Source organism: Sebastes umbrosus, chromosome 3, assembly GCF_015220745.1.
Source record: "Sebastes umbrosus isolate fSebUmb1 chromosome 3, fSebUmb1.pri, whole genome shotgun sequence".
In the NCBI taxonomy this organism is placed as follows: domain Eukaryota; kingdom Metazoa; phylum Chordata; class Actinopteri; order Perciformes; family Sebastidae; genus Sebastes; species Sebastes umbrosus.
The window spans coordinates 34,652,703-34,680,522 of NC_051271.1; the positions used below are offsets into that span (position 1 = coordinate 34,652,703).

At 41.8% G+C, this 27,820-nt stretch overlaps 2 protein-coding genes across 2 annotated transcripts; one reads left to right on the plus strand and one right to left on the minus strand.

Annotated features, from left to right (window-relative positions):
* The first annotated feature begins 625 nt into the window (after positions 1 to 625).
* On the plus strand, positions 626 to 9,626 carry LOC119484796 (scavenger receptor cysteine-rich type 1 protein M130-like). Its single transcript, XM_037763878.1, has 7 exons — positions 626 to 827; positions 3,763 to 4,068; positions 4,401 to 4,718; positions 5,077 to 5,382; positions 7,427 to 7,756; positions 7,905 to 8,222; positions 9,157 to 9,626. Exons 1-7 carry the CDS (start codon positions 704 to 706, stop codon positions 9,183 to 9,185), a joined length of 1,731 nt encoding a protein of 576 aa, XP_037619806.1. The 5' UTR covers positions 626 to 703; the 3' UTR covers positions 9,186 to 9,626.
* Positions 9,627 to 10,293: 667 nt separating this feature from the next.
* patl1 (PAT1 homolog 1, processing body mRNA decay factor) lies at positions 10,294 to 27,736 on the minus strand. The gene is made up of 20 exons (XM_037764978.1): positions 27,582 to 27,736; positions 23,042 to 23,147; positions 22,260 to 22,472; positions 21,114 to 21,377; positions 19,892 to 19,980; positions 19,372 to 19,452; positions 18,661 to 18,861; positions 17,960 to 18,061; positions 17,043 to 17,129; positions 16,599 to 16,816; positions 15,978 to 16,122; positions 15,649 to 15,766; positions 15,126 to 15,223; positions 14,362 to 14,421; positions 14,093 to 14,238; positions 13,751 to 13,910; positions 12,816 to 12,941; positions 11,171 to 11,262; positions 10,819 to 10,968; positions 10,294 to 10,660 (listed from the first exon to the last, which is right to left on the minus strand). The coding sequence occupies exons 1-20, from the start codon at positions 27,594 to 27,596 to the stop codon at positions 10,639 to 10,641; spliced, it is 2,493 nt and encodes an 830-aa protein (XP_037620906.1). The 5' UTR covers positions 27,597 to 27,736; the 3' UTR covers positions 10,294 to 10,638.
* Between the last annotated feature and the right edge of the window lie 84 nt (positions 27,737 to 27,820).

Sequence of the window (27,820 nt, forward strand, 5' to 3'; positions counted from 1 at the left end):
GATGAAAAAAAAGTAAAGACTTATTTTTAAATCAACACTTCCTGCTTTAATTTCAAAATAAAAGCCCTGAAGCATTTTTCTGCGGACAGAATTCCTTCATTTGTTAACACAAGGCTTTTATTCTGAAATATATGCAGGACAGTGTTGTAGAACATGCAGTGACGTGCAGAGCTCCATGAATGAATAACGTACGGGGTTTTAATTGTGGATTATTACTATTATTTACAAATTACCACATGTTTCTTAACCTTTCTCTGTCAAACTGCGATTTGTCATGTCATCTGTTTATATAAGGTATACTGGTAAGGTTGTTGTATAAGAACTGTAATCCAGTGTGATCAATCATTAATCATTTTCTGTTATACAACAAATGATCAAACAAAAAAAAAAGGTTAGGTTAACATTAAATACTGATATACTGTAGGTTTATACTATTATACTATATACTACCACATAATTAAAATTAGCCACTTTCTCAGCGACAGTTAACCTTTAGGATAGCTGTGACGAGCTGAGAACAAGATTTACATTCAGGGGGAAAGGTCTTTATGACCATTGGTCATGTTGGTGAGGCAACAAGAGAGGCTGTAGGAACAGCTATGCAAACAAACTAGTGCATAAAAGAGTTCAGAGTACAGCCCTGCTGTATTCACAGAGCAAGCTACCAAAGCTGAATATAGATGAAATCAGAGCAAAATTAAAAATGCTCTCAATTCAGCATAGTTTCATTTTCAAATGGTTATTAGTAGTATTTTGGTATTTTGTTCTGCTGACGACAGAAGTCTCCAGCCGAAAGCCAGGAGAGAAACATCAGAGCCAGGCAACTGGTGAGTACCTTTGACTGGTGAGGAAGTTGGACTTTTATTCTGTCCATAGGAAGGAAAATATGACACTACTCAAATACTGACCTAGTAACTTGATTAAAAATCATTACATGTAAATTTCCTAAAGCATGGATTAACCTACATACAGTATGCTGTAGTATTAGAGACTGAATGTAAGTATTTACCTGAGCAGGATGTACTGTATAGCCTACGGTTCCCTGCAGTTTTGGAGGTGATACCCAAAAGGAATGTTTGTTTTTATAAAATTGCTGAGTCGAGAGAATTTGACATGTCCTCAAATCCAGAAAGTGCAGATGTTGTGACCTATAGGTCGAGGGACGAAGGCTCGTCACTTGCCATGAAATGCTTGCTTGTAGTTTTAAACTCCTGAAACACACTGCAAAACACGTTCCTATTGATTGACCCCATGGTAGAACATGTTAAATCCCACGCAGGAAAGTACTTAAAAGTCCCGTCAAAGTCCCAAAGTTTTGAAATATATCTGGCATAATTTGGGGTAAATGTGTATTAAATGATGCCAAAGACATTTAGAATATTTTCCATTTGATGAACTGGCGCAGCCTTTAGTCAGGCACCTTGGCGGAGGTCTGCGCTCTCCGAGTGCCATTCTAGTTGAGCCTATTTAGTATTTAGAACTTTTAGGTCCTAATTGGAAAGTCAATGGGTATTTTTCTTTTGATGGTGTAAAAAGCCCATCTTGCCTTCTCCTTCAGCTCATTCACAGCCAAAATGTCCAGTGGGGCTGATGTTCAAGCCTCAATATGTATAAAGTTTTGTATATTCAATTTCTACATTTCCTAATGTGACTTTGTTTTTCAGAGAGTTGGATCGTTTCTGGAAGGTCAATATTTTGGTCTTTTCCATGTTTACAGTTAGTGTCCATGTTTGGCTGAACTTGTGTCCTGCAGAGTCACACCAGGGGCTGTGGATTTATATATACTGGAAAAACAAAGTTTGGAAACTTGTGTTTGGTGGATTATTTCTCTGTTGTTACAATGCTAATTGTCATTGAATTTTACATCGTTGGAAAGCCTGTTTATTTACCTTCACAATGATGTCCAACTTGTAAGGATCATGCATTTGTGGGATGAGCAGCACAGCTGATTATGTGGGTAGCGCCCAAGTAAAATTTGCCAAAATGCTCTGCCAATGGTAAACAGTGTATTCTCATAAGGCTACCAGGAAGCCTGCAATGACTGCCCTTCACTGTCAGGCCCGTTTGCACTGGTGTCGACAACACAGACAATGGAACCTGAACATGTGGGGGAATGTCATGTTCAGTGATGAGTCCAGGTTCTGTCTGCCAAAGTTGAATGGCAGGGTCAAAGTATGGAGACGACGTGGAGAACGCTATGCTGATTGTTGCACCGATGGAGTAAGAGCTTTTAGTGGTCGGCATCTCCCTCACTGGCAAAACAAGGCTTGTCATCATTGAAGGCCATCTCAATGCAGTGAGATATCGGGATGAGATTCTGCAGCCAGTGGCGATCCCATATCTCCACAATCTGGCACCTAACTTCATCCTCCAAGATGACAACGCTCGCCCCCACAGAGCCAGGGTTATCACAGACTACCTCCACAATGTGGGAGTAGAGAGAATGGAAAGAGTCCACACCTCAACCCAATTCAACACTTGTAGGATCAGTTTGGGTGTGCTGTACGTGTTAGAGTGACCAACACAACCACGCTGGCTGACCTGCAACCAATCCTGGTTGAGGAATGGAACGCCATCCCACAGCAACGTGTGACCAGGTTGGTGACCAGCATGAGGAGGAGGGGCCAGGCTGTTATGGCTGCGTATGGATCTTCCACCGCTACTGAGGCTCCTGACGGTGTATTAAATGAATAAAGTGTAAAATTGCCAATATGTCTTGTTTGTTCCTTGTTACTGATAGAGAGTTCAATCATTCAGTCCACCAAACAACTCAAAACAAGAGTCAATTCCAACAGGAGAACACACTGTTTACCATTGACGGACCATTTTGGCAAATTTTTCTTGGGCGCTACCCACATAATCAGCTGTGCTGCTCATCCTACAAATGCATGATCCTTACAAGTGGGACATCATTGCGAAGGTAAATAAACAGGCTTTCCAACGATGTAAAATACAATGACCATTAGCATTGAAACAACAGAGAAATAATCCACCAAACACAAGTTTCCAAACTTTGTTTTTCCAGTTTATATATGCTGTATAGGGTTGGGCTCGTATTGCAGCCTAGTTTAACCCCATGGTACTGTGTGAAGTAATCTGTTCTTTTGTTTCCAATTTTAATTGCATATTTGTTATTCAAATACATTGTTTTAATGAAATCATAGGTTTTACCCCCTATGCCACTCTAATAATCGATAAAATAGCCCTTCATGCCAAATACCGTCAAAGGCCTTATTGTTTGTCTGTCTCTCTCTCTGTCTCTCTCTGTCTTTCTCTGTCTCTCTCTCTCTCTCTGTCTCTCTCTGTCTGTTTCTCTCTCTTTCTTTCTCTCTGTCTCTGTCTCTCTGTCTCTCTCTCTCTCTCTCTCTCTCTCGCTCTCTCTCTCTCTCTCTCCCTGTCTCTGTGTCTCTCTCTCTCTGTCTCTCTCTGTCTTTCTCTCTCTCTCTCTCTCTCTCTCTGTCTCTCTGTCTTTTTCTCTCTCTTTCTTTCTCTCTGTCTCTGTCTCTCTCTGTCTCTCTCTCTCTCTCTCCCTGTCTCTGTATCTCTCCCTCTCTGTCTCTCTCTGTCTCTTTCTCTCTCTTTTTCTCTCTCTGTCTCTGTCTCTGTCTGTCTGTCTCTCTCTCTCTGTCTCTCTCTCTCTCTGTGTCTCTGTCTCTCTCTCTCTCTCTCTCTCTCTCTCTCTCTCTCTGTCTCTCTCTCTCTATCTCTCTCTGTCTCTGTCTCTCTGTCTCTCTCTCTGTTTCTCTCTGTCTGTGTCTCCAGAGGCTGTGAGACTTGTTAAAGGACCCAGCAGATGCTCTGGGAAGATGGAAGTGAGGTCTGCTCAGTCGTGGGCTCCAGTATGTGAATCTTTCTTCAGCTCCAAGGATGCACTAGTTGCCTGTAGAGATCTGGACTGTGGCTTTCCTGATGAATACCACGGGAGGCACCCTGATACACAACACATCTGGAATCCAGTCTTTAACTGTGAAGGCAAAGAGAAGCATCTCGTGGACTGTCCCTCTGCTCCGCTCAACGTCACAGAAGAGGAACTAAGTTCATGTTACTGTACCTACCTGACCTGTATAGGTAAGAATTAAGGTTATTTTAGTTGAACTATTCTTATTACTAAAGGATATGTTTTCAATTTAGATATCAATTTAATGTTACAGGAATAAAACAATGTTTGGATAATGTTAGACGTGTATTATTTGACGCTGTGTATTAAAATACCCTCGCAACACTCAGTGACTGAGAACAGTCAGAAATCGTATCAATTTATAACTTCAGAAAATTCTGATTTGCAAGTTTATCCTTAAAGGCTTTGGACATACTCCCTCCTACATATGGATCCAATATTCATGCATATTGGCTAATTTGCAAAGAATCTGAGTAGTCCCTTAATTTGTTTTTCTTTGCAGAAAGTCCACGTGAACCTTTCATGAGCGTGTATACCCTGCACGGCCCAGTTTCTGAGGCTGACGTACAGATTTTCAAGGGCCATCGCTTTGCCATCTTTTGCGACTGGTCGTCACCTTACAATGTATTCATCAGCCTGAGATCTGGTGTTAACAGTGGACACCCCACTGTGCAGACCCAGGCACCTGTTCATGGGGAGGCCATCTTCACCTTTCCTGCTGCGCAGGACGCCCACGGAGGGACCTATCAGTGCTATTACAACTATGATTTCAGTTCACAAGTTCCCTCTCAGCCAAGGACTGTTGTTCTCACTGTGAAAGGTAAACCGGAGTTTATCAATGCAGCAGACAAAGTATCCAGTTTATTTCCAAGTTCTATCTTTTAACATCCTGTCTGTAGCTGCTCTACTCAATGTTGGTAACAACAACATTCTCTAGATGCAATTATTTTAATGTATAAACTTAGTTATCAAGATAATATTTAACTATATGATATGTTATGTTATGTCAGCACTGGGACCAAACTATGTAAGGTCATTTGAGGTCAAGTCTTTTTTTATTAATTAATCTATTTATCATATCTGATCAACAGCACTCATTTCCTTCTGTATTCTGGACTTTGTCATGGGTGTTGATGGATTGTACATACGGTAGCTTGTGACTGATGATGTCATTGCAGAGCAGGACGATGTGAGGCTGGTGAATGGAGACAGCCGCTGTGCTGGTAGACTGGAGGTGGAGTTTCTGAGCGAGTGGAGAGCAGTGAGCTACCGGCACACCTGGAGTCTCAGGGATGCAGCTGTGGTGTGCAGACAGCTCCACTGCGGCTCCGCTGTTTCAACCAGTAAAGTAGACAACGTGATCGAACCTCTGCCTGCAGCATGGCGCTTTTATTCCGACTGTGACGGCTCTGAACTTGCACTGATGGACTGTGGGGCGGTGAGGGAATGGTTTTCCTCCTCCACTGTTGATGTGATCTGCTCGGGTGAGAATAGCAGCGGCGTTATTTTGACATTTAGCTGATGATGATTTGAGCTCTATGACAACCTGATGAAATCATACTGTAATGCTTTTATTGTGAGAAGGCTGATTTACGGCTATCTAGCTGTTCACATTGACAGCTACACTAGGTTCATATCACATCATTTCTCACAAGCCAATCAAAGCAGACTGGGCTTTTTTGGGAGGGGGTCTTAAGGCCCAGAAACACCAACCCGGTGGCGATGAAGGCCGACTGTTGCGTCTACTACTACAGCAGACAGCCAGTTAGCACGTGTGTTCTGCGCCTGCATGACAGGAAATAACCCTCCCTACCAGCAGGCAGGCAGCGGTACACTGTATAAAAAAAAGAAGTGTAAAATAACGGAAAATGTCTGTTAAAAAATGGAAAAATACTGTCCGTTAATTAACATAAATAAACTGTAAAAAGAAAAACAGTAATTATCTTTATATAATTAGCCTTTATTACTGTAATTTTACAAGAAATATTTTACTTTTAACATATATTTATTGTTAGAATAGTCATACACCGTAAATCTAAGACCATTTACATATAAATCACAAATGTCTCAATATTTGCACTATCTGTTTATATCATGTTTATTTTTGTTTATAGCTTATTTTGTAAATTGTGCATTTTTATTCTTATTTTATTCTAACGTTTTATCTATTCTTTTGTTATTATACTGTTGACTTGCACCAACAAAACCAAAGAAAATTCCTAGTGTATACCTCTTACACCTGGCAATAAACACCATTCTGATTCTGATTCTGATGAGACATGTAATTTTACGTTGCAAAAGCCCAAATTTATATTAACACTCAGAAGTTTTGCAAAGAAAATCTGTATTTTTAAAAGAGATATTTTTAGAATTCCATGAAATCCTTTTCTTCTAACATAAATTAATTGTTAAAATAGAGTCATAAACCTAAAAAAAACGGAATAATTATCTTTAAAAATGATCAAGAAAAGCTTAAATACAGATAATTATGATTGTAATTACAAAAAATACTGTAAATCTAAGACCATTTACATATAAATCACATATGAAACATGTAATTTTTACATTTTTTTCTGTCATTTTGAAATACAGACAAAAATTTCTTGAAAAAAACTGTAAAGAAAATGTTTTTTTTACAGTGTAGTCTGTTTTCATCATTCAAAAAGGCAAACCTGAAGACCGAGGACGGCGGATATACAAGCCGTTGTAATGATACGTACATGAAACAAAGCGACGTCCACCGTCCGTTTTCACACCACTCTCACTCACCACTTAGCTTCATTCCAGATGTTCGTGTCGCTGTGAAAATATCCGTGTTGGAATGAACAGATGAGATGCAGATGAACAATGAGAAGAGCCTTTTGTGTGTGTCCTCTTTACTTTACTCTTTGTCTTGCTTTCCTCACTTCCGTTTCTCTTCTTGTGTACTGATTCATTTAAGCTGAACAGCCAATCAGAGTGTTTTCTCTCACCTCAACATGCTGAATCGGCCAAAAACCCTCCGACACGGGCAGACTAGAGCCGACGGGGCGGGACACACCTCAAAAACTAGACAGACGGTTTAGATTCACCTGCTATACACTACTACTATGTACTTCTATATCTGCAGCAAAAAGAATTTAGTTAAAAGGTGACCCGTACTGCACATTTTTTCAAATTTCCATTCCATTCCAATTTCTAATTGTGTTTACCGTTATCATCCCAAAGTGACAGACAACCGATCCAACCAGATCAAAAGGTGCTATGATAACATTTTATACTTCCGCCAGAATCCCTGTTTAGCAAATAAGCTACATTAAACTTTAAAAAGGGGATTTAAAAAAGCAACTTTGTGGGCAAATAAAGGGACATGAATACAGACACTACATCTTAATCACAAGTGGATTCAAATAAAAAAATATTCTGTATGAAATCCGGATGAAGCTGAGATTTCTTGGGCAGAGATAGAAGCTTGTGCATTCCTACATTCATAAAGTCACATTTGCATCAGCCTTATGTCACAACTCCAGTTTTCGTCTTCGCCTGCAGACATCCTGCTTCGGCCGAAAATATCTGTGTCATTTGCGAAGAGAGTGTCCTCTGACGAGCATCTGCAGGACGGGCTGCTCTTTAAGGGCCACAGCTTCACAGTCAGCTGCTCCGTGGAGCCACAGTACCCCGGGGGTCACTTCAGCCTCCTCTTCACTGGCTTCAACCAAACCCACAGCCGCACCCAACCAGCCGTCAGTCACTCTGCCCGCTTCACGTTTACTGCTGCAGAAGAGGCCCACCGAGGGAACTACAGCTGCGTTTATCACAACTTTGTTTTCAATCATAACTTCTCTTCTGAGAGCCAGAGCCTCTCTCTCATTGTCCAAGGTAGGGTTATGGAATTTTTGCCTAGAACATATAGATACTGTATATAACATAGATTATAAAATACAGCATATAACCATATCTAATTGTTAGATATGACTTCCTACTTTGTATAAATGTACCTGGTCTTTTCCTGCTTATCCCTGGTTAGAGTCTATAGATGTCTGGTTGGACGATGGAGTGCTCAGAGATGACGACAGCGAACCTTGTGCCGGCCGACTGTTCGTGGGTGAGGACGAGGCGAAGCCGCTCAGTGCAGAATCCACAGTCTGGGACCTGAAGCATGCTGCTGTGGTGTGTAGACAGCTGGGCTGTGGCTCTGCTGTTTCAACCAATGAGATCGATCTTCTCACCAAGAGACCTGTGTATCGATTTTTTTCTGACTGTGATGGATCTGAGTCTGCACTGATGGACTGTGGAACTGTAAAGCTGTGGTTTTCCTCCTCTGCTGTTGAGGTGGTCTGCTCAGGTGAGACAATAACAAGCCCGAGGTCTTAGTAGCCAAGGTAATGATGGTGACTGATTGATTATTCCATGGAACAGACCTTTGACCTCCTTAGAGCTCATACATCGGTCTGTCGACTAACTGCATTTTGGTGAGTGATTCAGCTGCTCCTCTTTCTACCAAATTAAGACGGTCAAAGAGATCTTTGCTGCAGCGGGGAACTCTTGGGAGCTCGATGAGCTTGTGATCAGTGGTGCTGAAGAGTTCACCTGTCGCCTCTATGGCTTTGGTCCTCGAGTCAAGAGTTGATGAGGCAAGATTAAGGTCAAGTCAAGAAAATTTGTGGTGAGCTTCGGCCAGGTCTCTCCATTGATCGCTCAACATTTCCACCTTGCAAGAGAGCCACATCAAGTGGAATTTTCAAGATAGAAGGGTCATCTTGGGCTCCAATTGATGCTTATGAACTTGGGAAGTTTTCCGTATACAAGTGAGGCAGTGATGTTCACCATAAAGTGCTTGAAAATAATCATTTTTGAGGAGAATTTGTCAAGTGGACAGTCAATCTTTTTTAACCTTTTCAGTCCGCTGTCAGGGCCTGCCGTTCCCCTAAAACTGTAGTCTTACTGAAGTGGTGACTGATCTTCTGCCTCAATGCCTCTGTTGCTGGATCTCAGTGCAGCTTTTGACACCATTGATCACTGTATACTCCTAAAGCGACTGTCTCTGGCCTGCTAGTCGCATGGTTAAACCTTCTATCATCTTAAAATATGTATGTATAGTAATCGTATTGTTTCAGGCTGATGCAGAACCCCTTAACTCATTACAGAACTGTACATCTGGACCTCGCCAGGTTGCATCAGATGTGCTTCAACATGAACACTGTTCAGAGCAGACTGAATCCACTTTTTCCTCTTAACCCTGCAAGTGTAAAATAACTTTTTGTGCTGTGTCTCTTCAGGCCATCAGGGGGCAGCAGGCAAGACATGATACTGGAACGGCAAAACCTGAATTGTCCTCATCCTGAAGAGACACAGCTCACAATGTACATTATATTAGTGTTCCATCATTAGAATTAACTGTATTGATTAACTGCAGACGGTGGGACACAACCGGCAGAGAAGAGGTGATTACTGAACCAAGCCGTTCACAGCCGTACTCCTCATTATTTTAATCTGGGCTAACCTACATAGCAATAATGGTACTAACAGTGTAATCGATTCTAACTTAATGTGAAGGTTGTCTTTCAGTTTTAAGAATTTTGCTTTATTTCATGCCATCAATTCAGTTGTAATTGAATCAATGTATTCTTTAAAGCATTGTCAATTTCCTTTTGTAAGAAATATGCCATTCAAATAAAGGTACTTTGCATCTAGAAACTTTCTGCTCACATTCTGTGGCTTTATTACATAATACAGTCTTATCTTTCCACATAGTTTGCCTTTCATAATGGCCATTTTATTTCATTATAAATGTCACATATTTATTTTAGACAGAAAAAGGTTAAGAAACGTGTGGTAATTTGTAAATAATAGTAATAATCCACAATTAAAACCCCATATGTTATTCATTCATGGAGCTCTCCAAGTCACTGCATGTTCTACAACACTGTCCTGCACATATTTCAGAATAAAAGCCTAGTGTTAACAAATTAAGGAATTTTGTCCACAGAAAAGAATGCTTGAGGGCTTTTATTTTTAAATGAAAGCAGGAAGTGTTGAGTCTTTACTTTTTTTTCCAAAATGTTGAGACGCACGTCTCACGCGGGCAGTGTGGCTGCTCTAACCTGTTAACACGGACGCCAAAATAAAAAACAGGTAACGCAGCCGCCATGCGCTGCTGACGTTCCTGGTGTGGCCTTGGCTCAACACCAACTCTTCCACCCAACAGTTTGTAGTTGATTTGCATTGTGGGTAATGCAGGCAGCAGGTTTTGAAAAGGAAGATGAATGCTTGGTATAAAAAGACATCTCTGGCTCTGCTGCATTGATTTGGATCCCTTTTTTCTTTTTAATGAGTGTGACCGTGTTCTCAGTGGAGCACTTCATGTTGTTTTACACCATGTTTGGTTCTAGCACTGTAAGATTGGACTGCAACACTAGAAATAGAAATACTTTTTAATTTGAAGGTTCATCACAGGCATAATCGTAAACAAGATATTTAAAAATGCAGATTTCATTATCGTCGTCATACTGTCCGTCTCTCATGCGCCGTTCACTGTCACCCACTCACACCGTCAAACACACTCCAGAGACTAAACACAAAGAAAAAACAGAAGGGACTAGACGTTCTGCTGTATTAAAATTCAACCCACCATGGGTTCACCTCATGAGCACTCACACATACGCACACACACATGCACGCACGCACATACATACGACACACACAAAAAGAAAAGTCTGCATCCGGTGGGGAGGGGGTTGTGTTGATGTCTGTTGTAACTTCTACCTGGTCAAAGAAGAGATCCTGAGAAAGGTAAAGGACAAGCAATTAGTTTTTATTTTCATACTTGTGCAGCTGGTGTTAATGCAACAATGCAAACACAGACACTTCATCAAGATTACTTAAAAGGAATAACACTGAACATTGTAACATGTCACTTTTAGTGTGTCGCCGTAACTCACTGTAGCTTGTCTTGTAACAGCTCCAGCCTCTGCCGATCAACATAGCGTGAGAAGAGGGAGAGCAGGTTGGGAGGGGTGAAGAGGGGAGGAGAGAGGGATGAGGCGGGGACGCTGAGCAACTCCCTCGTCACCGAAAACACCAACTCGGTCCTTGACGGAAAGAGAAGGTCAGTGTCGATTAATGGCGAACAGCAGAAGCGGAAAGAAAAAGGGAGACACGAGTGTCAAGAGGAGAAGATGAGAGATGAGAGGGAGTGTAAGGTAACTGATGGCAGTGTTTAGTCACAAGGATGAAAGCCATTTTGGGATGCTTCAGCAAGTAGTTGACATCACTGACACAATAAGAGCTTACCATCGATTGTCATCCATGAGTTGACAGTCAGGGTCGGAGCTCTGCATCCTCTCTCCTTCACTCAGGATCAGATACAGCAGTGTCACACCAAACTAGACGGAAACAAACAGAGAGGTTTGTGTGATGTGTGTGTGTGTTTGGTGCTTTGTTGCTCAGGTGCCTCCCATTTCTCTTGATCATCTTGTTTCTACAACTTGATTGGAGTCACTTGTGGTAAATTCAATTAATTGGACATGGTTTTGGTCTCACAGCTGATAATGCCCATCAGAGCTAACCAAGCCATGCGCTGGAAGGAACTGCCTGCAGAGTTTAGACAGTAGCTTCCATGATTCTTCAAATGGAAGAAGTTTGGAATGACCAGGGGGGTCTCATTTATAGCCGTTACGCACAAAACGGATCCTGAAATGTGCGTACACCACTTCTAGGGATGTCACGGTACCAGAAATCTAGTAGTCGATACCAATACCAGTGAATTTACACGATTCTCGATACCACGGTTAAACAGAGGCATGTAGCCTTTAAGTAACAAATAAAAAGAAACATCTATTAACATTGCAAAATAGAACAGTGGCATCTAGCCTTCAAGTATTTAAAACAAACAATATTGTCTGGATGTCTGTCTTTGAGGTGCTTTGCTAGATTGGAAGTATTTCCTCCTTTGGAAAGAAAAGAATGACGGCACCGTTACTGCACAGCATACTGGTTTTTGTTGTTTTTTATTGAATCTATTGTAACGTTGCGTGTGGCTAACTTGTAGAAGAAGTGAGACTGGAAACTGTTCCTATTTTGCACTCAACAGAGCTGGATTTTATTTCCTGTCGCAGCTCACAAACTACCTGGAGTTGGAGGTGTGTCGGAAAATAATAACAACTGGCCGGTCGGTACCAAAGAAAACGAGTACCGTCACATTTTTAGAATTTTGGTACCGAGTTGGTACCGAAGTATCGGTTCTCGTGACATCCCTAGCCACTTCCCACACAAAAGTTGTGATTTATAAAAACAAAGTTGACGGGAGAATGTGAGCAGCCGTACGGAAACTCTTTCCCGTGCGTACATACATTATGGAGGCAGAGGTAACTGGCGACGCAGATGGTGAGGTGGTGAAATTAAGTCAGACTGTAGAAATTAAATGTGAGAGGCATCATTATAATAATGATGCCTCACACACATTTAACTTCACTTCATATCAAACCTGACTATAGATCCACTTTATCATAAACATTCAAACCAGCAGTGTTATTTGTGCAAGTGAGCCATAACTATTCCATAAGCACTCATCTCTTAGTGGAATTTTATTGTCAACAAGGAAAATATAAAAGATGGACAGCCTTATCCTTTGATGTCATGTAATTCAGATTGTAGTGCATGCAGATAACAGGTAATGCCAGAGATACTGGTGTCCCATCACTTTGTTATTTTGAGACTGGACTGATCAGGCATCAGCACATCAGTACAAACACTGTAGGTCCGAGTGCTTAAACCCGTAGTCGGTTGGTTTACCACGAGAGTAAGGACATTATTTATCAGTGCGACAAGAGGGTTATCTTTCTTCCATCTTTGCTCTGTTGTTAACGAGGTACTATGTTTTATATCAGTCTGCAGTGTGTGTGTGTGTGTGTGTGTGTGTGTGTGTGTGTGTGTGTACCTTGTTGTGCAGTACTGTGGCCAGTTGGCCCTCATTGCCCTGGAGCTCCTGGAGCAGGTCTGTAAGGGCGGTGCTCGACAATGACTGGATCACTCCAGAAACCGGCTCCACTAACCAGCACAGCACCTGAACAGGAGGGCAGAGCAGAGGATGTAACAAAGAGCAGGTAGCTGTGAAAGCTCGGAGCATCTCATACTTTATTAAACTGGGTCCACTTCATTGTGCTGAGGACACATTTTTATCCATATGAATGATATTGAATGAGAAACTGCAGAACAAGATGCACATTTAATGTTTCTTAACTGTAGAAAGCCGTTGTCATCATTAGTGGACTTTAACAGATTGAACCGTACACTCCAGGTCTAAATTAATAGGTCCTATCTCATCACACTGGCATTTATAAATCACGTGATGCCAACACAGGGTTTCCCACAGAGTTTTATAGTGGATGTGAGTGTATTTAATGAATGTGCCCATTGCTTAGGCTGTTAAGTACTACTGTAATTAAATAGATCAGGAGAGAAGGAGCAGCAGGATCTTGATGGCGTTACCACCTCTGTTAAGCACTCTGCTGAATGTAAACGCTGCCACGTTACAGAGGAAAGAAACATCCAGAATAAATGCAGAATCAAAACAGTTAAAGCAGCTCCAAAATACTCGAATAGCTGATTTACAGCACTTCATTTTCATATATTTATATCCATATATTGATGAACTACTGTACCTATAATTTTTATATTAAAAAAATTCCAATTTTAAACACGCAATTTCCAAATCGCAATAGGCTGGATTTAAATAATAACCTAAATAATACCTAGGGAAGACGAATAGAGATATATGTAGTAAAACAGAGCTAAGCAAAGAGCCCCCCGGGGTTTTCACTGGTACAGTCTGGATGTGGATGTGAAAATGATGCTGCATCCTGAATCGGTTACCTGGTCCTGCTTGTCCTTCTTGGCCAGGGCAGGGAGGTTGCGGGAAATCGCCATGACAACGGCGGCAGCCTGGGGTGAGGGCAGGAAGGGGAGGAGCCTGGAGATGAGCCGCTTGCCCTTCCTCACTGACATGATCATCACACACTGTTCATCACTCACTCTTATCAAGAGGAAGAGAAAAATAATTAGTGTGCGTAGACGGGCATACCTTTTTCTCATACACTGCTGTCCTACGCGGGTTTTTGTACGCAGTGGCAAGCTGTACTGAGGTGGACTACCAAATGCAGCTCATGTTCTTCACATATTCCTATTTATTCATTTAATCTCTCCCCCACTCCCTACCTGTCGTCCCACTCCTTCTCCCGCAGAGAGTTGCACAGCTGCATGGTGTTGGTTTTATGCTGTTCCAGAAGAGCCTCCCTGTCCTCCTCTGGCGCCTGGATAAACCGTTTCTCAAAGTCTTGAACCTCCAGCAGCAAACTGTACATCTGGAGGACAGAGGTAGATAGAAAGACAGAGAAAAAGTGTCACACAGACGTACTTAGGATCTAGGATCATTTCCTGCAGTTTGAACATGTGCTCAACGTGTACAGCTGTCCCCCCCGTCTTACCTTCTCCACGGTGTAGAGGATCTGTCGCCTCTTATTCCAAACCTGCTTCTCCCTTTTCTCCTGGAGGTAGAGAGACAGACAGGCAAACTGAGTAATAAGACTTCAAAACTGACCAGAAAAAAACACTACAAGTAGCACTGATTAAGAAACCGGTACCGAATTAATAAAACAAGAAATATTCAAGAAAGAGCAGAGCAAAATAGGAACACGGTGACAGTACACACTACTGTGCAGTTTTCAAACTGCCAGCACTTCTTTTAGATAATAGTGAGCACCACAAGGTGGATGGCCCTATGCCCGCCTTACTTTCAAGAACCATTTAAAAAAAAAAAAGTAATTGACCACAACCCAATGCCGAGGCAGCTCACTGCCTCATGGTCTCATTGACAGAAAAGTCAAACAATCAAACAAAGGCATGTGCAGCAGAGGGTTTCCGCAACTTTTCAAACTCTAGTGTGTTCCACCCGGACTGCCTACGGAGAGTTGCAGTGCTGTTGATGTCAACTCAGCACCTCCTGTAGCTGCCTCACAGCCTTACAGGGAAAGAGAATGGTCTGTGGCTGTTACTGTGAAGCAGCTTTAGAAAGTGTTCAGTTATAAACACTGAATCTCTCCCACACCGTACATCTACTGTTAGTGAATTCAACCCTCTTGATTTGTCTTGTAGTGGACTGCAACTTCAGAAAATAGTGCTGTTCAAACAGCTTCTTACGAAAAGCGAACATCATGTACACAAAAAGAAATGATGAAACGTGCGAACGCACCTCGTCATCTGTGCGGGTTGTCACCACGGCATCGATCATCTTGCGAGGGTTGTTGACGCTGGAGACCGTCAGTTTACCCAGCGAGCCTGCAAACTGAACTGTTGACAGACACATGTCTCGAGGTTAGGACCGGGCCATATGGAGAAAATTAAATATCACCATACTTTTGACCAAATACCTCGATATCGATATTGCAATGATACTGAAGGGTTGACCACTGGTGTTTTACTAAATATTTACACACAGATCGTTGATAAATAATCATCAGTAATGTGGATATAATGACTAAGTGGGTAAAGGCAAATAATAGAACAGTCTGCTAAGTTCAGCAAATGGCATCACTTTAGCTTTTAAAACCAGGAAAAGACAACATTTATGCCATATTACGATATCCAAAATCTAAGACCATATTTAGTGTCTTGACAATATCAATATAATATCAATATATTGGCCAGCCATACTAGAGTCTCCACTCATACTATGAAGTGCAGATAATATTCTGGTGTGTTCTGTTGTCGTTTACCTGGTCTGTAGGTGTGTTCAACCTTGGCAACCTGTGGAGTGATCAGTTTGGTGGTGTGTTCTTTCTTGCTGCTGTCTCTCTCTCTTTCCTGACGTTTCTCCAGCTTTTCATAGTAGTTCTACAAAAAAAAAGGAAAAACAAAAGAATCACACAGTGTTTCCAGGTTGTTTGTAACCCAACCACAGGTGTCTGGTACTAGTTTTGTACCTATCTAAACTAATTAAGGTCAAAGAAGAACATAAAGACCTAACCACTGAAAAAGGGCCAGATATTTTGAGCCTCCTACATGAATGAAGCTAACAGGGTAACTACAGTATATAAAAACCAACCTGATAGTAGTAGTCATCCAGGTAAGGGTCAGTACTTTGCAGCTGCATCATCTGGATCTTTGTTACCCATTCTTTCTCTTTCTGAGTCATAAGGTTACTGTAGGGGTCTCTGCTGCGCCGGTCCCCTCCAGGCCTGCAACGGTCCCTGCAGGGAGGCAAAGAGACAAAGATGACATGGTCTAGTTAGTAGGGATGTGCATTCCAAGCAAAAATACTATTAGAAAATCACTGTACACACATACACACCCCTGCGCTAACAGAAAAGAGCCGAACTGAACGTGCCACACACGTTTTACCGGTAGTAACGTTATTACCAGGCAGCGCCTACAACGGTTAATACAAGGGAAATATTATTTTTTTAAGATGGGACGAGTAGTCGCATAAACTATTTGATTTTTTTTATAAATAACGACTATTCGTAAAACCAAAAAATCATAACTCATCCTTACTAGCCAGTGGCCTTTGGAATGTAGCTGAAAAGCTACATTAACAGCCGCCATCTTCTGTTCCGACTGCGAGTGTGACCCTAACCTGTAACCTGCTCAAGGACGTGTTTAAAATAATGCTGTGTAACCTTGCAGCTCTACTTTTGTTCATATGTACACATACATGCTTGCTTACCCTCCCCGGTTCTGCATGCGCTGGGTGAGCATGCGGCGATGCTGGGGGTGGAGGTGGGTGGTGTTGTGCCGGATGATTTGCGTGTGGTTGGGGGGGCCAAGAGGGGGCGGTGGGCCCATTCTGTGACCAAGTGGAGGAGGAGGGCCCCCGAAGAATGGCCTGAAACCACCACCCGGTAACATGGGAGGCGCTGGACCTCCGTGAGGAAAACCAGCCACCTGGAGAGAGCGAGACCAAGAGAGAGAGAAAGAGAATTAGTATGAGAGAATGATTCCTGTGATTTAGGAGTGAACTATTGAAGTATTGGAGCTGCTGTGACAGTATTACTCCTCTGAGAAGCAGTTTCTTATTCTCAAGGTATTATCTTTTACCAAAGTAATGCATATCTAAGAAACAGGGAGTTATCCGCACCAATCTAAAAAGACAGTTTCTAATGGTGCCGACCTGAGCGCTGAGCAGCTGGGCCCGTTGAATCGGAGACAGGACAGGACCAACTCCGGGAGGGAATGGACCACGACACAGCGGAGAGTTCTGAACAAAAACAGCACATAGAAATTTCATATCCCTGTATAATGAAAATGGAAGTTTATTTGTCTCTCTCGACAACTCCTTCTTTAGAGGGGACATTTTCAGGGTCATGCTTGTATTTTGGGTTTCTACTAGAACATGTTTATATGCTTTAATGTTCAAAAAACACATTATTTTCCTCATGCTGTCTGTCTGAATACACCTGTATTCATGCTCTGTCTGAAACACTCTGTTTTAGCGCATTTCAACGGAATGGCAACGACATTGCGTTGGTAGGCAACAGCTTGGGTCCATGTTTACAACCTGTCAGCTGGTGTCATTCACATCCACTGCAACAGGAAATAAACTGGGACACATTTAGTATGTTTACGTTTAAAACTGTGAAATGGTCTAAATATTGTAGATTTGTGACATCACAAATGGACAGAAATCCTAACGGCTAGTTTTAAACGCACATTTTCTTAATACGGGCTGTGTGTATTTCTCTATGGATTGAGTGTTTTGATACTTTCACAGTATCTATATATCACTTAAACCTGCTTTATAATATAAAATACATGAAAATCTGACTTTTTACAATATGGGAGTTTTAAAGGAAAGGTTTGACATTTTGGGAAATATGCTTATTTGCTTTCTTGCCAAGAATTAGAGGAGAAGATCAATACCACTCTCATGTCTGTACCATAAATATGAAGCTACCACCAGCAGCTGGCTAACATAGCTGAGCATAAAGGCTGTGCTAATAAACTTAAAGGAACTCTAGGACGTTCTCTGTTTTAATGTGCATACAAAGCTGTAAAAGCGAGGGGAGGATGGAGGAGAGGAAAACTCACAGCTAAATTGAGGAGGGTGTTGGGTGACACACGGTCAGGGAAAGGAGGAGGATATCTGTGCTGGACTGGGGCTCTCACATGAACCGCCGTGGGATGGTGGATCTATACGCACACACACACACACACACACACAGACAGGACACGGTTAACAGAGACAAAGCCAAATACATGTTAAGTATCATCAACATGATGCAGCATGGTAAGTCCTACAACTAATGAGACTGCCAGACACACTGTGATGGGGCTAACTGACAACACCAACTAGATACCACATAGCTCCATGGCTTTAAGGGCACAATCAAACCAATGTATCGACTGATACTAAAAGAATCCTCTCAATCATCACTGATGACCCTCTAGCAGTGTGTGGTGGTGTCTGTATCACAGATACCATTGCTCAATAGACATTACTGCTACTGTTAAGCCTCCATGTTAAACATTTCTGACTTTAGGACCTCCAGTGGTAGTATAAAAGGAAGACTGGTAGGTGCTCTTATCGAGTGTATTTGAATACATTTGGCTTCTACAAAGACGAATTACATTCCAGATTGACATACAGCAACAACAATAGGGGGCTTTTTAGAGACACGAGATTCAGTGTTCATTCTGCCCTGAGAAATCGTGAAAAGGGGGGAATGATGGAGGAAAAATATCAGCAAGGAAACACTGCAGAATGAGAAGAACGGTTGCCTGTAATTCACCTGATGATTCAGAACATGGCTCATTGGCTGTTTGGGTGGGGTTCCAATAGGCACTGCCCTCACCGGAGGGGAGCCAATCACAGGGGAAGAAGAGCGTGGAGGTGGGGCCCTGTCTGAAAAATCCCGTCCTTCATCATTCCTACCCTGGGGAGGTCGTTTAGGAAGACCCACCTCCTTAATTATAGACATTAGTGGACTATCCTGATGAGGAAGAAGACGGTGGACAAAATATTAGTAAAATACAGACAACCTCTTGGTTAATAAGCCCTTTCTACAAGGAGCCAACTTTATGTGTATATACAGTTGGTACAACTTGTAATGGACACCATATTCAGACAGTAAAAGAGAAAAGTTTGAGCAATATTTGAAAAGGAGATTGTGTTTCTTGTTTGGGGATATTTTGTACATCCCCATCATATTACAATTACAGGTACATGGATTCAGATGGTGGCCAGGATTTAGCAATGCAGAGGCGAGCAGCATTTTCAAATTCGCTGCGTTAGTGATGTGTAAAAGCCAAAGTAAAGGTAAACAACACATCTACAGGCCAAATGTCCCATTAGGGTCATTTTTTTTAATCTGTGTTTTTATTTATGCTTTATGCATTATAATAAGCTATTCCTCGGGCATGGCTCTGTATGTTGCCATGAACACACATGCAAGCTGAGGCTAAGCTGTTCAACTATACATGGATGCTCGTGTGTTCCTCACCTCCATGTGTGTGATCAGTCCGGGGGTGCAACTGACCGGCCCAAAGCCCATACTGTTCTCCCAGATACTGTGAGAGTTCATCTAGAGATAATGAGAGAAATTTTATTAAAGGGTCCTGAAACAATAGATTTCACGCAAAACAAAGTTTAAATAAATGTTACAGCAGCCAGCCTGTCATACAAAATATATTTCACAGCACAAAATCAAATCCAGAAGAAGGGAGAGCTGCTCATTAATAAATTGTGTAAATATAAACAATAATTGCATTGTTTATTCATATTTTACAGTCAGAGGGAAATTTCCACATCAGAAAAGACTTATAATAAATGCACCACTGAGAGGCCAGAAAAAAACCCACTTGGTGTAATAATAGCAAGCTTCTTCTCCCACTTGCCCCATTGCATAATCAGAGATAGAATACATACAGTATGAGGTAATTGCAATTTTAACCAACTGCTTTGGAGGCTTTAAAAATACTGATTTACAGAATAATACACATTAAGTCAGTTAAAAAACTAACCTGGGCCATAGGAGAAGTCCCTCTGCGCAGCAAGTGCTGCTGCTGTTGGTAGCTGAGCATGGACGAGGGAAGAGTACAGGGAGGAAGGCCTGGAGTAGTACAGAGTACAGCACAACACAGCAGATTTAGATATTATTATTATTAGTCTTTATTAAATAAGGACCATGCACAAAAACACAATCTCAAAACGAGAAGAGATGATTTATGCCAGATTCAGCCATTAGCTAATTTCAATCGGCAGTCCCTGGGTGGGCAGGTACACACAGAACAATCATCCGATTCATTTACCTGCAACACCATTACACAGCCTCTATCACAATAACTATTATACAGAGACATCTACAAGTAACTATGCAATTGCAATTCATTACAATTAAAAACCTGAATAAATGTCAAATTGATGTCTACATGATTGGTTGTTCATTATGTATTTTTTTTGCACCATAGGGAAAAGAATATAAGTCTGTGCAAGTTTTAAGCTCAGCTGGAAGCATATTCCAATGCTTGATGGCTGTAAATGAAAAAGCAGATTGCGCAAAGGCAGATGTTTGTCTGAGTTTAGAGCCGATCGAGAGGCTCTGCTCATTTGCTCAGAGAGGAGCTCTTCTATGGCGGAGAAGTAGTACTGTCAATTATCTTGAATACCAACTGAACTTCTGAGAACAGAAGAAATACATTGTGTGTGTGTGTGTGTGTGTGTGTGTGTGTGTGTGTGTGTGTGTGTGTGTGTGTGTGTAGTAGTGCAGCAGCGGCACTGAGATGGAGGAGATGGAGACAGACGGGCAGAAGAACATGTCAGCCTGCTGCACCGTGAAGCTTCAAATACCTTTGAATATTCATCACTGAAGCTTTGAAGCCCCAAATATTGGTATTGGAAACAGCCCAAGATAAAGTGTATGAAAGCAGTGCAAATATTTGTATTGTAATCCTTTCTATCTCCAGTATTTCATGTTTGGAAATTGTATTATTTTCTTTCTTTTAGATAGTTTTTAAAAAGTTTGTAAATTGGTGGCAAGCATATACAGCTGTATTTCAGTGTTATGTGGGTTCCTTTTACAAGCCCTCAGGTTTTTTTTTTCAACCTACCTCTGCATTTTCTTATGTTATTGTAGATCTCTTCTTTTTGTTTTTATTTTATTACATGCACAAATAAAGAACTCAAGGACTAACTGATGACACCAATATCACCAATACAAAAAAAAATGACTGCATTCATTCTTACCAGAGGTGGAGGGCCCAGGAGGCAGCTGGTGCTGGGGGTGATGGGGATGCTGGTGTTGTTGAGTGGGATGTGGGATGGAGGAGGGATGCGGCAGGACTCTGGGTCGGTCCAGGCCCTGTAGAGCGGACAGGCTGGCTCCTATAGAGCCGGGGGGTGGACCGGGTCTCTCGGCTGCTCCGACCCCAGCGATGGCTGGGTCAGCTTCCAGGATGAGTCTGGCCAGGGACTCAGCCAAGTCACCTTCCCCTCCTCGATCCTCCACATCTGAAAGTTTTAAGGCAGTTTTACTTTGGATTTTTTCCAACCAGGTATATTATTGCTCTACATATTATATCTTAAACAACCAGTCAAGGAAAAATCTGTGACCACCAATTCTGTTCAGTTATCCAATCAATGTGGCCTGTTGACAATCCCAATTTTAAACTCTTAAAAATGTAAAAGGTCTTATTGATAAAATTTTCATGTGGACAAATGATACATTCACAGAGCTTTAAAGGTCTTTTCAGACGAGGAGCGACCGCGTAATTAATTTTCAATGAGAGAAAGACGGGCAGGTAAGGTGGTGCAGGCAGTCTGACAGGTGAAGCGATAAATATATATAGATATATCCAGGGTCTGAAATTAGCACCCGCTGACGCCACCTTAAATTGGTGGCAGTGGCGGGTGAAATCATCAGGAGATCCGCCACTTTGTCAGGCAGGGAAAACGCTAGTGACTGGAATAGAAAACCGTAGTTATCCGGGAATAGAGAACCGTAGTTGTCCGACTCCTTGGCATCGCATGACTTCGTGTTTATTGATTCCTCTTATTGATGCTTTCCGACAGTTACGCTGCACAATTCCAGCGTGCACAATATGCACGCTGGAACATGTTTCAATTTGTTTTGGACTGGAGCTACGGCGGACAAAAAAAAAGCGCTCAAAAGCATGGCGCTACTAAACCCTAAATCCTGCAATGGAACGGAGGAAGGAGAGTGCCACATCTAGTGGCTTAATATTATCAATAACACCTTTAATGAAGTAATTTAGACAATCCCAAAACCAGAAAATCATCAGTAAGTACTTCCATCTCGTAGAGAAATGAACAGGATTCCTGAGTCAAGTCAAGTCTCACTGCTAGCAGCATCCCTCCAATTATATTACTGACCTGGTGGAGGCAGTCCAGAGGAAGACGAGGAGAACTTGAGTGAAGGGATGGAAGATGGAAGGGGGAGATGGCCCGCAGAGGAGGGGAGATGGGTGGAGGATGAGTCCTCAGCTCCTCCTAGAACTGATTCTCCTCCTAACCCCAGTCCCGCTCCTTGCCCGCGCCCATCATCGAGCCCAGCGAGGCGTTTGTGTTCCTCCTGCCAGTCATCATCTGGAAGACGAGAGGAGCCAGACAGTGTTTTTTTTATCTTATAACCTTGAAGCTGCTAAATACACTCATAAAGTAATAAAGTCGTCCACCTGCTACCTTAGAAATTCCACTGAATAAGCGTTTACTAGAAGCCGACTAGCTTTGTGTGATTACATTTTTTTTATTAATTTACTGCATTTTCTAAAATACCATATGACAACTCCCAAAGAACAGGTGTGAATATGTTGCATTCAGATGTGAGGTATGCTTGTGGGTGGAGTGACACCTACTAGTGACACCTTTTTCAAGCTGAGAAAAAACAACAACCTCCTACATACTCAAAACACTACAGTATATGTTGTACAGCTGCACGGCAGCCTGGTCTATTGATGTTGATAGAATTTTTTTCAGATTGGAAAAATGTTTTTTAAGCGGCATTTTAAAATCTCTATTTTTTAAATATTTGACTGGCTTCGGTTAGAGCACTTTAAACGAAAAATAGTGCAATTATGAATGAGCATAGGAACATTAATTGTGCATGCAGTGATTTAATGCAAACACATTTCAAATATTTTGTACACATGACTCACCAATGGCCCCAGCTCCGAAGGTGTCGTCGTTGAACTGGTCAATTTCATCTTCCTCTTCTACCGGTCCCTCATCTTCCTCCTCCAACGTACAGTCTTCATCCAGGGACTGCAAAGACCGCAGGGAAGACAGATGAAGGGACAAGGAATAGAGTAATACCAGGTTCACAATGGACGCGGAAGCGCCGCACTATTTCATTTGTCGCACACATTGGTTGCTCACACTAGAAGCACATTTCTCTGTGCCATTCAAGCAATTCTACTCTCTCTGTCTGTCTGTCTGTCTGTCTGTCTGTTAATATGTTAAATGTTAATAATTAACCGTTTACCGACATTACGAATTTTAACCGATTAACGCTGCCGGTTAAACAGTTAAAATAAACATTAATGATTAAATAAAAAACTGAGCAAAACTCAGAGGAGTGGCTTGTCACTTAAAGGAGAATAGCTGCTCCAACTCCGCCGGGGCTAACCACCTTCACTTTAATCAGCAGGCAAGACACAGGAGCAGTAGCATTTATTCACCGACAAATTAACTGTACACATACAGCTACTGCTACGTTCACAGCCATGACGCCACCGACCACCCCACACTCACCCCCGCCACACACACACGGTCTGTGGGACACTCGCTAAAGTTATGCCGGGTTGACAAGAGTACACCGCCGCCACACACGCTCTGTCATTTGAAAATAACATCAGCTTTGAGCTTTTAAAATAATGTCCAATGATTATTAACAATTAACATAAACTGTAGGTGTGCGACAGAGCAGACAGACTGCTCCTGTCTGTACCTTTAACTCGTGGTATGATGACGGTCATCTTTCATACCACAGTATACCTTGATACCGGTGTTGTGCCAAAAATTGATTTCCACTGTATTGCCCAGTTTATAGGCTACAGCTGCTTTTATCTGGATCAAAGTCATAACGTGCAAATACACAAACTGTATGTCTGTGGTATAATCACAAAGGTATATCTTTATGAAACTTTAATGTTTCTTGTAACAACATAATCACAATTGTGGGCCAAACAAGTGTTTACAGTTTAGTTGTCAGGCATGTCATTGTGTGATATAGGCAGAAGAAGAAGGAGAAGGCACTTTATTGATGCTCTGAGGGGAAATTCAATTTTTGGCACCTCTCCAGCTACAAGTTCACACCAAGTTCACATTCAGTACTTGGTCCATGTGGGGACTTGAACCGGCGTCCCTCCAGTTCCCAAGCCAAGTCTCTATGGACTGAGCTACTGCCACCCCAATAATAGCTTACTATTGTGTTTGGAATGTCTAATATCCTTGTTTATATTTTGAATTAGACTGTAATAATAATGATTTACGGATGGTTATTGAAATCCTTTGCATTATGGCTATGCGTCATCTTACCTGCTCTGCGCCTTAGATTATAAACCAGCCCAGTACTATTTAACTTTGGTCTTACCACGGACATACAGGTATGTGTATTTGCACATAATAACTGTTTGATCCAGATAACAGCAGCTGTAGACTATAAATTGGCCGATAAATCATTTTGTTGGCGGATGATCACTTTTTGGCATGACACCGGTATACCATTACAACCCTACTTCAAGTGCAACATTACACTATAAAAGTGTATGGACATTTTGGCTTCGATGTTAAATATAGCAAAAGCTTCAATAGCAAAATTAGCCATTAATTTGCTACTGCTAATGCTACATAGACCATAGTAATAAGTACGATGATTTAGGTTAAATTTAGTCCAAACTGGTAGCTATGAGCCTGTGAGAATAAGTTAAGTAAGTTAATGCAGCGTTAATAATTAACGCTAGGAGCCAAAAAACATCAAACTAACATTAGACTCAGCTAGCATGATAAAAGGTGCATTAAACTAATGCATTACAGAGGTCAACACATGCTAAATTAATTTTAGAATGTAAACATTTAGTTGGGTTAGAATTCAATTTAACTTAACACTAGTAAGACATAAGTTCACACTGTACATACTCTGTAAATACGTTGACCTATTAAGTTGGCCTAATAAGTTAGTTTAACATGTATGTAAATTAGCCTAATAGCCATTTCATTAGTCTGCCAAGGGCAGTCAGTGACTGAGCATGTTTCCTCACTGGGAAGAACTCTTTATACTAACGTTACCAGTTATAGCTCCTCTTTATACTAACGTTACCAGTCAGTAGCTCCTCTTTAGATTAACGTTACCAGTCAGTAGCTCCTCTTTATACTAACGTTACCAGTTATAGCTCCTCTTTATACTATTAGTTAAGGTTACCAGTTAGTAGCTCCTCTTTATACTAACGTTACCAGTTAGTAGCTCCTCTTTAGATTAACGTTACCAGTCAGTAGCTCCTCTTTATACTAACGTTACCAGTCAGTAGCTCCTCTTTATACTAACGTTACCAGTCAGTAGCTCCTCTTTATACTAACGTTACCAGTCAGTAGCTCCTCTTTATACTAATGTTACCAGTCAGTAGCTCCTCTTTATACTAATGTTACCAGTCAGTAGCTCCTCTTTATACTAACGTTACCAGTTATAGCTCCTCTTTATACTAACGTTACCAGTCAGTAGCTCCTCTTTATACTAACGTTACCAGTCAGTAGCTCCTCTTTATACTATTAGTTAAGGTTACCAGTCAGTAGCTCCTCTTTATACTATTAGTTAAGGTTACCAGTCAGTAGCTCCTCTTTATACTAACGTTACCAGTCAGTAGCTCCTCTTTATACTATTAGTTAAGGTTACCAGTCAGTAGCTCCTCTTTATACTAACGTTACCAGTCAGCAGCTCCTCTTTATACTGTTAGTTAAGGTTACCAGTCAGTAGCTCCTCTTTATACTAACGTTACCAGTCAGCAGCTCCTCTTTATACTGTTAGTTAAGGTTACCAGTCAGTAGCTCCTCTTTATACTAACGTTACCAGTCAGTAGCTCCTCTTTATACTGTTAGTTAAGGTTACCAGTCAGTAGCTCCTCTTTATACTAACGTAACCAGTCAGTAGCTCCTCTTTATACTGTTAGTTAACGTTACCAGTCAGTAGCTCCTCTTTATACTGTTAGTTAACGTAACCAGTCAGTAGCTCCTCTTTATACTAACGTTACCAGTCAGTAGCTCCTCTTTATACTGTTAGTTAACGTTACCAGTCAGTAGCTCCTCTCTATACTAACGTTACCAGTCAGTAGCTCCTCTTTATACTAACGTTACTAGTCAGTAGCTCCTCTCTATACTAACGTTACCAGTCAGTAGCTCCTCTTTATACTAACGTTACCAGTCAGTAGCTCCTCTCTATATTAACGTTACCAGTCAGTAGCTCCTCTTTATACTAACGTTACCAGTCAGTAGCTCCTCTCTATACTAACGTTACTAGTCAGTAGCTCCTCTTTATACTAACGTTACCAGTCAGTAGCTCCTCTTTATACTAACGTTACCAGTCAGTAGCTCCTCTTTATACTAACGTTACTAGTCAGTAGCTCCTCTTTATACTAACGTTACCAGTCAGTAGCTCCTCTCTATACTAACGTTACTAGTCAGTAGCTCCTCTCTATACTAACGTTACCAGTCAGTAGCTCCTCTTTATACTAACGTTACCAGTCAGTAGCTCCTCTCTATACTAACGTTACTAGTCAGTAGCTCCTCTCTATACTAACGTTACCAGTCAGTAGCTCCTCTTTATACTAACGTTACTAGTCAGTAGCTCCTCTCTATACTAACGTTACCAGTCAGTAGCTCCTCTTTATACTAACGTTACCAGTCAGTAGCTCCTCTTTATACTGTTAGTTAACGTTACCAGTCAGTAGCTCCTCTTTATACTGTTAGTTAACGTTACCAGTCAGTAGCTCCTCTCTATACTAACGTTACCAGTCAGTAGCTCCTCTTTATACTGTTAGTTAACGTTACCAGTCAGTAGCTCCTCTCTATACTAACGTTACCAGTCAGTAGCTCCTCTTTATACTGTTAGTTAACGTTACCAGTCAGTAGCTCCTCTCTATACTAACGTTACCAGTCAGTAGCTCCTCTTTATACTGTTAGTTAACGTTACCAGTCAGTAGCTCCTCTCTATACTAACGTTACCAGTCAGTAGCTCCTCTTTATACTAACGTTACCAGTCAGTAGTTATCCAGTAAATAACATTAGTTAACAGAAGGACTTCTTCTCTGTAGCTAGCTAACCTCCTCCTAGCCACGATGCTAGTGCTGTTGTTACATCACGCAGGACCCACGTCGATGGAAACCTGCTGCCTCAGACTGAGCAATATGATAGTGTTTAGATACAGCTTGTAATTATCGCATATTGGCCTTTCATAGCGGAGGTTATAGTTATATTTCCTGAGACAATAGGCTGGTCCTGGTCCCCGTTGGAGGGAGTTTCTCGCCTCCTCTCTGGCTCATGCCTCCAGGCCAACGGGCTGCTTCACAGGCCGCCAGCCGTAAACAATAGACATCATTCTCCATATTAATCATAACGCAGCGTGTTGTTTACTAGCAGCTCTCTGTGTTAAATATCGGAGATGGCCTCCAGGTAAAGGACACACGGGTATTTGGGTACAATGCTCACCTGAAAGCGGAACATCTATCTTTAGGCTTTCGGGAAAAGAAGTGCATCGGGAGCGTGGCGGCGCGCAAATGACGCAGCAGGGACGTCGTCCGCTTGAACGTGCCTTGCGGGACGACGTGAACGAGCACGCATTTGCGTCACAGACGGCAGACTGAGGGCGGTGCATGATGGGGCGGCGCTGCTGCTGTTGACTGGGAATAATAAGATTCAACATTCAACATGTTTATTGTCTCAGCGGT

Coding starts and splice junctions, on each gene's coding strand:
- LOC119484796 (XM_037763878.1), top strand. CDS start 704: ATGCTCTCAATTCAGCATAGTTTCATTTTCAAATGGTTATTAGTAGTA. Junction 4,069..4,400: donor TACCTACCTGACCTGTATAG/GTAAGAATTAAG, acceptor TTTTCTTTGCAG/AAAGTCCACGTGAACCTTTC. Junction 8,223..9,156: donor TGTTGAGGTGGTCTGCTCAG/GTGAGACAATAA, acceptor GTGTCTCTTCAG/GCCATCAGGGGGCAGCAGGC.
- patl1 (XM_037764978.1), bottom strand. Junction 18,862..19,371: donor GACTGATCACACACATGGAG/GTGAGGAACACA, acceptor CTTCCTCATCAG/GATAGTCCACTAATGTCTAT. Junction 17,130..17,959: donor ACACCCTCCTCAATTTAGCT/GTGAGTTTTCCT, acceptor GTTTTTGTTCAG/AACTCTCCGCTGTGTCGTGG.